This window comes from Dasypus novemcinctus, chromosome 11, assembly GCF_030445035.2.
Source record: "Dasypus novemcinctus isolate mDasNov1 chromosome 11, mDasNov1.1.hap2, whole genome shotgun sequence".
In the NCBI taxonomy this organism is placed as follows: domain Eukaryota; kingdom Metazoa; phylum Chordata; class Mammalia; order Cingulata; family Dasypodidae; genus Dasypus; species Dasypus novemcinctus.
Genome location: NC_080683.1, coordinates 56,957,538 through 56,970,625, shown reverse-complemented (window position 1 = coordinate 56,970,625; position 13,088 = coordinate 56,957,538). Strand labels below are relative to the sequence as shown.

Here is a 13,088-nt window from a genome sequence, read left to right as displayed (position 1 = left end):
TAGTAGCCAAAAACTAAAGAAATAAAACCACAAATGTTCATCAATAAGTGAATGGATCAATTTTGGTATATCCATATAATTGAATACACCTTGGCAATAAAAAGGAATGAACTAGGGAGCGGGTGTAGCTCAGTGGTTTAGGACCTGCTTCATATGTAAGAGGTCCCAGGTTTAACCTCAGTACCTCCTAAAAAAAAAAAAAAAGAAATCAACTCTTGATACACACAACATGGACGATAAACTGAGTGAAAGAAGCAGACTCTCCCCCAAAAGTATGTTTACATTCTTATGAAATTTAGAAAATGAAAACTAATTTTAAAACTAATTTATATTGACTGAAAGCAAATCTGTGGTTGCTAAAGGATAACAGAGAGGGAAATAGGGAGGGAAAGGAAAAAGAGGTTGTAAAAGGCATGAGGAAACCTTTCTTGGGGTGATGGATATCTTAATTGTGATAGTTTCGTGGGGGTGTTCTTGTCAAAACTTATCCAGTAGTATACTTTATATGTGCAGGGGCTTTTGTATCCCAATTATACCTCTATAAAAGTGTTCTAAAAACTACCAAAAAGATACCAGATCTGCTTTCCCAAACTCAACTAAAACATAATTCTAAGGAATTCAAATGACAGATAATTAACAATTCTCACAATTGTCAAGAATGTTTTCGTTCTGCATGTTTATATCTATTCTTTTTGTTTAATTTTTTGAAACTCTTAAAATGAAAGTCCTTTGTTTGATAAAGATGTAGAGCAGTAGAAATTCATATAAACTACTGGTGGGAACATAAATTGATACAATCACTTTGTAAAAACAAAAAGTAAAGTTAAATGTTCATACAGTACAATCTAGCACTTCATGTAGGAATATGCTCTGATCAACAGTTCTCAAGCTTTTGGTCTCCAGACCCCTTAATATTTTTAAATTATTGAGGAACCTGAAGAGATTTTGTTTACATGGTCTATATCAATAGATATTTACTATATTACAAATTAAAACTGGGAAAATTTAAAAATATTTTTAATTCATTTTACAATAGCAATAATCAATGTATTAACAAGTTAACATAAATGATACTTTTAAAGGGAAATAACTTTATCAAAACAAAAAATTAACAAGAATGCATATTGTTTTACATTTTTGCAAATTTCTTTAATGACTTACTCAGAAGAAGACAAATGGATTTTCATATCTCCTTTTGTATTCTGTCTGTTGGATTATGTTGTTTTGGTTGAAATCTATGAAAAGAACCTGGCCTCATTCAGATATGTAGTTGGAAAGGAGAGAACTATTTTAGTTCAGTGGCAAAATCAGTTTGTTTTTCAATACAGCATATTCAGTGTCACAAAGTTGACACCAAGTTGATGTCATTATGTAAAAATTTTAGTATCAGGATTTATTCCCTAATAATGTTACTTATATTTTAAATGAAAACGTATTTTGGTTAATTCTGAAATCATTTTTTTTTCATTTTTTTCATTGTTTCCTCATAAACATGAGTATTCTTTTTTAAGTGTTCTATACTAATTTGCTTCACCTTTTTTCTTAGTTTTGCAGTTAGTATTTTCTAAACTTGAAAACACAGTTATCAGTCAAAAGAAGTGTCACTGGAGGGTTATTTAATTTTGTATTTCTTTTGTTTAGTGCTGGCTACTAAAGTGTATAAGCCTTAAATTCATTTTTTTCCTCTTAAATTAGCTCTCTACAAAAATGTTTTCATTCATTGTCATGAAGTGGGGAGGCGTTATGTCACTGTGCTTGCCTTTTTATTTTATTTTTAAATTTTTATTTCTATAAGCTGCTGAAGCAGTGCACATTAGGCTATGTTAGTCAAGTGAGTAATGTGGGGTATATAAAATATAAAGAGAAACTGTATAAATCAGAGTATACAATTATGAAGTTTGGGAGCTGTAAAATGTACTGTATTTATATATAACTCTTATTCTAAAAGTTACCACAAAGGCGGAATTGGAAGCTTCCTGTCTGCTTGAAATTTCCTATATTTATAATGTGCATGTGGCTTTTTCTTGACTATTAAAGTCTGCCAATTACTACAGAGAAAATTCATTGGTCTGTCTTGTATTTTGAATGGATCTTTTTTTGTCCTTGTGTTTTTCAATGCTAACAGTGCATTACTGTGGTATCGTTTACTTTTGCTAAAACACACACATCTTAAGTGTACAGCGTGGTCTTTTTTTTTTCTTTTTTAGAGAAGTTGTGGGTTTACAGTACAATAATACATGAAATAAAGGATTCCCATACACCACCCCACCACCACCAACTTGCATGGTGTGGAACATTTGTTAAAATTGATGATAGCACATTTTAAAAATTGTACTATTAATTAAAGTCCATGGTTTAATTTAGAGTTCACTGTTTGTGTAGTCCAGTGTAATTCCATGGATGTTTTTAAAAATTTCATTCTGTTACTATATATACAATCAAAAATTTCCCTTTTAATCATATTCAGATAGATATTTCAGTGCTATTGATTGCATTCACAATATTATACTACCATCACCACCGTCTGTTACCGAAACATTTTCATCATTCCAAATAGGAACCCTGTACATCTTAAGCCTTAACTTCACTTCCCCTATCCCTACCCTGTTCCCTTCTATCCTATATTATAGATTCTGACTCTATAAATTTGCTTATTGTTTCAAATCTGTGTGGTCATACATTTGTCCTTTTGTGTCTGGCTTATTTCACTCAACATGATGTCTTCCAAGATCATCCATGTTGCCACAAGTATCAGGACTATATTATTTTTATGACTGAATGATATTCTATTGTATATATATACCATCTTTATCCATTGATTGATTGATGGACACTTGAGTTGCTTCCCTCTTTTGGCAATTGTGAATAATGCCTAGTTTTCTGAGGAACCACCAAACTGTCTGTGGCTGCACCATTTTGCATTCCTAACAGCATTGAATTAGGGTTTCTGTTTCTCTACATCCTTTCTAACACTTGTCATTTTCCATTTTTTTAATAGCTGCCACTGTAATGGGTGTGACATGGTATCTCAGTGTGATTTTGATTTACATTTCTCTGCTGGCTAATGATGTTGAGAATCTTTTTATGTGCATTCTGGGCATTTGTATGTCTTCTTTGGAAAGATGTCTGTTCAAGTCATTTGTCCGTTTTTAACTTGGATTGTCTTTTGTTGTTATTTTGAAGGAATTCTTTATATATTCTGGGTATTAATCATTTATTGGATATGTGGTTTCCAAATATTTTCTCCCATTGTGTAAATTTGTCATTTTGCTTTCATCAAGTTTTTTATTTTGATGAGGTCCTATTTATCTATTTTTTTTCTTCTGTTGCTTGTGCTTTGGGTGTGAAATGTAAGAAACCATTGCCTAACACAAGGTCTTCTATGTGTTTGATAGTTCTAGCTCTTATATTAAGGTATTTGATCCAGGTTGAGGTGATTTTTGTATATGATATAAGATAGAGGTCCTCCTCCTTTTTGTGTAAATGGAGATCCAGTTTTCCTAGCACCATTTGTTGAAGAGACTGTTCTTTCCCAATTGAGTGGTCATTGTCACCTTGTTAAAAAAATCAGTTGGCCATAAGTATAAGGGTTGATTTCTGACTTCGTAGTTCTCTTCAGTTGGTCTATATGTCTGCCCTTGTGCCAGTACTCTTTTGAGTACTGTGGATTTTTAATAAATTTTAAGATCAGGAAAGTGAGTCTTCCAACTTCTTGAGTAGATCTTTACTTATGCATGATTTTGTAACATGCCTAGTCATTTGGAAAATATTGGTTCACAGATGTTGACATACTTCATTATACAATATCAATAAATGATATTCGTTAACATCACCAATAATTTTATCAGAAAAGTCTTGAAACACTGGGAAGCTGTTAAGCTTATTGTGGCAGACACAAGTTTTCCAAAGTTCTAATTTTCACTTGAAAGCTCAAATTTTATCATGGGTATCCAATGTTGTCATTTGTTTTCTTTGAAGAGACAGGTTTGTGTTATTTTTGAGAAAATATCTGCTAATAACAAGTCTGACTCATCATGATTTGAAGTCTGTCAGTTTGTCTTCAAAGCAAAAATTGTGTTCTATGAAAAAAATAATTTAGCTTACATTCAAACAATCACTTTTCCTTGAGACTATTATTGACTCGTGTCACGCAGCAAAAGTGCTTTATGCATACTTCCCATTTAGTCACGTAGAAAAGTGTTGACAAACATTTTCTAAAGGGGCAGATAGTGTTTTAGGCTTTGTGGACGATTAAGTGTTGTAACTACTCAACTATATAATTGTAATGCAAAAGCAGTCTTAGACAATATGTAAACAAATATATATGGCCATGTTCCAATAAAATTTTATTTACTAAAACAGGAAGTGGCCCAGATTTACCCAGCAGGCTGTAGTTTGCCAACCCCTGAAATAGAATATTCAAAAGATGAGTGCTTTAGGGTCAAAATTTAATAAAATTAATAACATTTACTGCTTCATGAAGGATATTCTTACTAAAACCAACTTTCTGACTTTCTGGTTCTGTTTGTTTGTTTGTTTGTTTTGTGGTGAATGCTTGCAATGAAGAATACCAGACTACTGTGAGTAAAATTTGGCACCACTGCCTTAGTGCCAAGAGTTTTAACTGCCATTGCTTTTGCATTAGGTGACTTGTAAAAGAGCATTTGTAGCAGCACTATTCATAATAACAGAAATCTGGAGTAACCTTTGACAGGAAAATTAATGAACGTTTTAAACTGGAATATCAGAGAAAAATAATGAACTAGAGCTACCTGTGATAGAGTGGAAGAAACTTAAAAATGAAATTTTGAAAGAATGAAGTAAATTGCAGAAGATAATATATTTTATGATACTATTTACATAAAGCTCAAAAGCAGGCAAAACTAATATTACTTAGAGATATTTAAATATATGATAAAATTTTGTTTTAAAGGCAAAATTTATCATAATAGTTACATGTTTATAGACCTCCCTCTATGCATATGTGCTTTTACATATGATTTTATATGCTGCTTTTTAACTCAGCAGTATGACACTTATCTTTTTCTATGTCAATACACAAAGGTGATATGCATTGTATTTTTAAAACATATTTTTAAAGTAACCTATTGATGGATATTTAGGAACTATCCTCTGCAGCATTTGGGCAATGTTGCCTATTCATACTTTCTCCTAAAAATGTTGTTTCTTCCCCTGGTTTCTGTGATACCATGCTCTCTTGGTTTTCCTCTCTTTGCTCCTTTTGCTATTTGATAGTTCTTCCTTACACATCCTGTAAATGTTGGTTTTTCTTAGGATTTACACCCAGACCCTCTTCTACTGTCTGATTTCACCCAGTACTGTGGAGTAAATGATTACTCACAAGTTGGCAGTTCTCTTCTTTATCTCCAGCTCAGAAATATGCCTGAGATCTATAAAACAACTATTGGACATCTTCACTTGAATCCATGGCAGGCATATCAAGTTTATCTTCTCTCACCCCAGTGGGGCTGGGGGAGCAACTGTTTTTCTTTTTCATTCTCTCTCTTAGAAAAAAGTATCATTTCTATCTTTTAAAAAAACTTTTTGAGGTACAATTTTTATACAGTTAAGTACATAGATTGTAAGTGTTCAGCTCAATTAATTTTTAACATGAGTATATATCCATATAACCACAACTTAAGTCAAGATATAGAACATTTCCAGGAACCCAGAAGGCTCCTTGTGCCTCTTCCAAAGATAATTATTATTCATTAACTATTACTATAGGTTAATTTTTCCTGTTTATAAACAGAATTATATGACAGGAACTCTACTGTGCCTTTCTCTCAACGTTGTTATATTTATCCATATTCTTACATGAAGCAGTAATTTGCTCCTTTTCATTGCTGTATTGTAATTCATTGTATGAAAAGAACATATTTATTCTGCTATACGTGGGCATTTGGTTGTTTCCTTTTTTGGAACAATTATGAGTAAACTTGACGTGAACATTCTTGCACATGACCTTTAGTGGACATAAGCATTCCTTTCTGTGCTAATTTAGGAAATATCCCAAAGTAGATTTCTGGGTCATAGAGCTTTAGCTTTAGTTGATTCTTGCAGTTTTCCAAAGTGGCTTTCTAACTTATACACTACCAGCAATGTATGGGAATTCTGTTTGCTCCACATATTTGCTTTTAGTTTTGGCTATTCTGTTGAGAGTTGTTAGGGATATCTCATTGTGGTTTTAATTTTCATTTTTTCTGATAACTAATGAGGCTGAGCACCTTTTAATGTCCTTACTGGTCGTTTGGATATTTTCCTTCCTAAAGTGCCTGTTCGAGTCTTTGGGAACCTTCTTTGATTCATGCCTACCCAAGTCAGTCTTCTGGTCACATTTATTCTGCCTTCTAATTAGGCTTCACATTTACCCTCTTCTTTCCCACTTCTCTCTCAGTACCCTTGTACAAACAGTTCACTTTCATTTCTCTCCTGGATTCCTGAAACAGCCTCCTAACTGGCTCTGGTCGCTGTACTCTCCTCCCTGAGTCCTTTAAACAATGGAGTATTTTCCCAGTATTTAAATAGTAAACATTCATTATAGGAGCTTAGTACATTAAAAATATAAAACTTCAATGGGTAAGAATGATATATGAGCCATGTGAATATATGTCACCTTAACATTTATAAATGTTGAATTGTATTGGAATATATGTCAGTTTTTGTCAAGGTTCAAGACAGCAGAAAGGTTGGCTAAATATTGGTTAATTACATGGGTGAGTAGTTTGCGCATAGATGGTCTTATGTGTGTAAATTGAAGTCTCTAGAGAGCAGATGTAGCTCAAGCGGATGAGCGGATGAGCACCCACCTCCTGCATGGGAGGTCCCAGGTTCAGTTTCTGGTGCCTCCTGAAAAAACAAAAACAAGCAAGACAAACAAACAAAAAACAAATTCAGGGAAGCCAATGTGGTTTGGTGGTTGAACATCAACTTCCCACATACGAGGTCCCAGATTCAATTCCTGGCCCCCGAACCTCAAAAAAAAAAAAAAAAAAAATTAAGTCTTTATTTAGAACCATTTGTATTTTAAACATTTCTAAGAAAGGAATGTGTTTGAGAGGTATATGAATATGAAATGGAAAATATATTCTAGAAATGCCTAGCCTTTTTGGAAAATGGTAGCATTAATACTCAGAACTGCATGTGACTTTTTTTCCACATACATCCTATCAATGTCTTAAATTTTAAACTATTTTGCTATATGTTATAGAATATCGACCTGTGCAGTCCAATAGCATAGCTAATGGCAACTTGTTGTATATATATTTACATTTTAATTAATTAAAATGAAATGAAATTTTAAAATTCAGTTCCTTGGTCACACTAGACACATTTCAAAAACCCAACAGCAACATGTGACTAGCACCTACCATACTGGATAATGTACATTCAGAAGATCTCCAGCATCCAGAATGTTCTGTGCAGTGTTATTTGGACTATGTCATAGTTGTGTGGCTATTTTGGGTAAGAGGATTGCAAACTTTATCACACAGCTATGATCGCTGCTGCATATTTTCACTATTGGCTGAAAATGCAGTTTGAAAAGTCAGTCTTTGGCTAGACACTAGTCTGGTTGTTTAAGCATCTGAAGGCACTCTGTGTAGCTTAGCTGTCCTTTTATTTGTCCCTTGAACTTTCCCCAATTTTACTGTCCTTTAACACTGCTAATTACCATCTTCACATGCTTGGGGAGTGAAATTTTTTCTCCAAAGCATTATATCTGTCATCATTCTTCCATCTCCCCTAAGAGCACCCTATTTACCTCTGTTCATGATATGACCCTCCTCTGGGGCTCACCTGTGCCCCGCATCCTAGAGCTCATGCTGCCTCTAGAATTTTTCCCATAAATTATCTGTATTTTGTTTTCAGCCTCACCTCTTTTTAATTTTTTCCTATTTGACCTCAAGCATGCTTAAATGGGTCCCTATCTTTAAACAAAAATGCATTTTCTTTGACCTTCTTCCCCTCATACCCAGTCTATGCCTGAGCTTTATTTCCTTCACTACCAAAGGAAATGATAGCAGTCTTCTTGTTGTACATTCTTTTCTGAGGACTTCGGCTTACTAGAATTTTCTGCGGTATTTGACACCAGTGACTTCTACTTTCTTCCTAAAACATTGAAGCTCTCTTCTTAATTGACTTCCAGAATTTTTTCACTTTTCTGGGCCTCTCTTTACCGTTCCTTTTAATAATTTTTCTTCCATTCGTTTCTTAAATGTTAGTCTTTTTCTGCCTTGAATAATTCTTCTTTCTTTTCTTAATTATACATGTAATTTTCATAGTTCTCTGTATGATCTTTGGGTCACCTCTTCTACTTGTATGATTTCAATTCCCATTTAATTGCTGATGACTCCCAAATTTGTGTCTAGGCCACTGTTCTTCCTGCCTTAGAACATTTCCAGTCTTGAATCAAACATCTCAACTTAGATGTCCAACAGCTACTTCAAATCTCTTATGAGCAAAATAGTTTATTACATTTCCCTTGAAACCACTTCCATCCTATTTTAGTAAATAGCATTTCCTGGATCTCAAACTAGAAATCTGAAATTGCTCAAGATACCTTTTTTCCCAACTCCAGTATCCATTTGCTTTTCTGAAAATCCTGTCAGATGTTCTTCTCCATCAATCACCACTACCTTTTCATTAGTTCAGGTTCACTTCATCTCTCACTCTATCTTTTTAAGGAGAAGGTGATTTTACTCCTTATCCTGTACCTCATCTATATCTTACAGATAGTATTTAATCCTCACTGCATAATGTGGTTGACTGTAAAATAAAATTTAAAAAATTGTATTGGCGCTTTTCTGCTAAAATATTTCCAGTGGCTCCCCTTTGTCCATAGGGTGAAGCCCAAGCTCTTTAATGCCATGTATGAAACTCCTTATTGGCCATTCTCTAATTCTTCAGCTTGAGTTTCTTCCCACCTACCTACATACCTAGCCCGCAGACCACCATATTTCTCCAAAGACAGCACCTCTTACAGTGCTACACTTTGTGTATCTTGAAAACGTCCTTCTCACTCCTCTCCATAGCTGACTCTGGGGTATCCTTTCAGAACCCCTCATCTGTCCATCTTCCACATGGTGTCTTTCCTAATCGCCCTCTGTATTCTCATAATGCAGGGTACATATAACAATATTTGCAAACACTTATTTTGGGCACCTATTCTGTTTTGACAGTTTGCAATCCTTATAACAGCCTGAAAGGTAATAATTATTACCCCCATTATAAAGATGAGGAGTTGAGACAAAGAGAGATTAAGTAATTTGCCCAAAGTTACACATTTAACCGGGGCTGAGCTAGGGGCTCTTTCTGCTCTGTCATGTTGTTTCCCTCTACTCTTCTGTTACAGAGATTTCTCTATTATCTGAACATGTATCTGTCTGCTCTAAACAGCAATACATTTCTGTATCCCCAGATCCTAGTTCAATAAATAGATGAATAGAATTTGTGACTGACACAGAGTTTCAGGTATAAAGTAGTCCCATGATATATACTCAGTAAACAATGTTATAGCATAGTGATTTTTTTCTTATTCAAATAACTTTATATTTTTTGCTAAAATGCGGTTTTTGAACATTTTGCTCAACAAAAGCTTATTGTGCATTGTGCTCTATGTAACATTGCACAGGAATCAAACATGGGTACCACTCCTTCCATCTTCAAGGGGCATTGGCATGGTAGGGACGTAAGACAAGTGCACATCTAATCTGAACTCCCAGGAGCAACAGAGAGCCTCTAGTTTTGAAGCAGAAAGACGTCATGTGGGGCTGTATTTGAAAGAGACTGGAAAGATTTCCTGAAGGGCAAGTAGAATTCCAATGAAAGAAAATATTCAAAGAGGAGGGGGTGTTAAGGTAATTAGGAATGATAGCTGGAGTTTAAAAATAAATGTAGGGGAGCAGATATAGCTTAGTGATTGAGCACCTGAGGTCCTGGGTTCAATCCCCAGAACCGCCTTAAAAAAAAAAAAGTAAGGTAGGAATTTAAGCCTGATTTGGTCCAATTTATAGTTCTGAAAAATTATAATACTCTTTAGGAATGAAGAGCCATTTCAGTGATGATCAGTTTTTTTAAAAACTTATTTATTTTCAAATGTAATAAGAAACAGAGAAATGCATAAAACAAATGTATAGCTTAATGATTACTGAGTGTGGATTCTGAGTGGGGGAAAAGGTGGGTGAGTTGCTGTGTTTGTGGCATGAGAGTTGGGTATCACATGCACTTCTCTCCTTGGTTTGACCTGTAATAGAAGCCACGAGCTACGCAGTATCTGTTGTCCCCAAGAGGCCATCCCCATGCTGTCCAATGTGGCTTAGCAATTCCTCCGCAGCACTCGATCTTTGCTTGCCTTCACTTTTTGACAGCACTAATCTCTTCTTCTGAATGCTGGGCACCCCCTATTGGCCAAAACATATATTTTTTTCCTTAGGTACTCCTGGAATCATACTAGTAATATATAGATATGAACAGTGAATGTACTGTAAAAGTTTACTCTCTTATAAACTCAATCAAAGCTTAGTAGTTTAATACATGCACGATGTTCTGTGAAAGCTTAGACGGGTGAGGTGGAATTCTCTTCTCCTTTACTACTTGCTTTCATTCTGCCACTCGTGTGACAAATGCGTTTAGCTGCACTCTTCAAAATGCAAATCCAGGTGAAATATGCTTTTCAGCTCTAGAGTTTTAAAAAGCAAATACATGTTAGTGCTTTCAATAGTATATAGATGAAAGCAGTTGTGGCTCAACTGGTAGAGCATCTTCCTACCATATGGCGGGTCCAGGGTTCAATACCCAGGGCCTCCTGACCCGGGTGGTGAGCTGGCCCACACGCAGTGCTGCCGAGCTCGAGGAGTGCTGTGCCACGCAGGGTTGTCCCCTTCGTGGGGGTTTCCCACGCACAAGGAGTGCACCCCACAAGGAGAGCTACCCTGCATGAAAAAGCGCAGCCCACCCAGGAGTGGTGCCCCACACACAGAGAACTGACGCAGCAAGATGATGCAACAAAAAAAAGCAACACAGTTTCCTGGTGCCACATGACAAGAATCCAGGCAGACACAGAAGAACACACAGCAAATGGACACAGAGAGCAGACACCTGGGGGGGAAGGGAGAGAAATAAATAAGATAAATCTTAAAAAAAAAAAGGTGTATAGAATAAGTGTCCACGTGTCTGAGATGTAATGCTAAGAGTGATAACAAAGATTAACATGAGGTGTTCTCCTGGAGTTAATAATTTAAAAGATAGCAAAGGTGTCCACAAACATAAAATATAGAAGAGGTTACAGAAGAGAACTCAATAGAAAAATGAGCTCAAGAATAAATAAGCAATTGAGCAAGTAATGTACTTAAGTGTCCATATATAAGAATATTAGTTTAATCTTTTAAAATTTTAACATTACAACTTATTGTGAAAATAATTTTGCAGTCATATTTTAGTAAACAGGTTTTAAGGTTAAATTTTTTAGGTGAATTTTTTTTAAATTGATGAATATCATTGATCAATGTCTTCTGTTTTCATAGATTTGATCCAGGCTACCAACGAGACCAATGTTAATATTCCTCAGATGGCTGACACGCTCTTTGAGCGGGCCACAAACAGTAGCTGGGTGGTTGTATTTAAAGCTTTAGTGACAACACATCATCTCATGGTGCATGGAAATGAGGTAAACTAAGTAAATGTAATTTTTCTTTTTTCAGTTGGGGAAGGAGGCTTTTATGAAAGAGTATGGTAATGATGTATGGTTCTTTGAGTTTTCACCAATTAGGAAAAAAAAGAAGAGGAAATCTATGGGGCAAAATTATCTAGAGTACAATTTCAATCCTCCATTTAGTTAATTTTCACAAAATAAATTTTAAATTAGACAAAATATTGAAGTATTAAGTGTTACTGGTACATAAAATGTGTATACCATATAATCTTATTAGTGGGCAGAAATGTTAGAAGAAAAGAACAATAACATTATTTTTCCCATAAGGAAATTTTCCTTTGTGCCTTTGTGTGAAAATTGCTTTCAGAAAAATGTTTAATTTTGGAAAATCTGGATAAAATAAAAATCATTTTTATGGGATGCCTACTGGATCCTATTAAATTGCAATGTTTCCACTATATGTAGAAATGAAAGATCATATAATCTAATTCTAATTCATTGAGTACTGTTCAGTCTCCCCCACCTCAAAGTCATCAGCAGAAGAGGAAGCTGTATAATGAGTAAAAGGGATTGCAGTGAGGATTTGTAATAAAATTTCCTTTAGTATCAAATTATTTAAAGGTATTAATATGAGTGATTTCTTCAAATTTTTATTTTTCAGAGGTTTATTCAATATTTGGCCTCTAGGAATACACTGTTCAATCTCAGCAACTTTTTGGACAAAAGTGGATCCCATGGTGAGAATATTTCTGTAATGTTTTAAGAATTAGGTGTTATAGATATAGACGGATAGATTTAAATTTTATAATGTCTTGCTATTGCTTTTGATGCAGGATTTTTAAAATTTTTCAAGTGGTGTCATTAATTTAAAATATTGGATCTGATAGCACCAGTAGCTATTTAAGAAAAATATAATAATAATCCTATAAAAGTAGCTTTAAAGCATTTACTTCTAGGCAAGTCAACACATAAAATATATGTTAATTTTTTTTGTCATTTTCAGTATTTACCTTAAAAAGTAACAGTGGGTATGTTAGCCCCACAAATGTTTGTTCATGAAGGTGGAGGATAGATAAAATGAAAATGCTGTTCCATTTTTTAAAAAATTATTCCAATCTTAAAGAAGTTTTCTTTGTAACTGAATTGGGTTTGAACTGTAAACATTTATTCATTCATCATATTTATGGATTGCCTACTATGTGTATACCAAGCAAGTGGATAATTATCAGTTAGCTAAATGTTGTCTGTATAAAACAGGCTTTTATTTGAAAGGGCAAACAGAAATGCGAGGAAAATTCAGGAAAGGCAAGGGTAGTAGAATAACTAAACTGAATAGTCTTGGAATGCTTTGCCCCAAAAGTGTTTGGCCTGTGTGTAGCAGATTTTAAATGAGGTCTGCATCTGATACATTTCTTGA

At 34.5% G+C, this 13,088-nt stretch overlaps 1 protein-coding gene across 2 annotated transcripts in view; it reads left to right on the top strand.

The window, feature by feature from the left end:
- Positions 1 to 13,088, top strand: part of SNAP91 (synaptosome associated protein 91) — a 159,653-nt gene that overhangs the window by 54,938 nt on the left and 91,627 nt on the right. For both annotated transcript variants that reach the window (XM_058307097.2, XM_058307098.2), the window contains exons 3-4: positions 11,544 to 11,686; positions 12,333 to 12,408. In XM_058307097.2, coding sequence (XP_058163080.1) covers positions 11,544 to 11,686; positions 12,333 to 12,408 — 219 coding nt within the window. The remainder of the gene's footprint in view (positions 1 to 11,543; positions 11,687 to 12,332; positions 12,409 to 13,088) is intronic.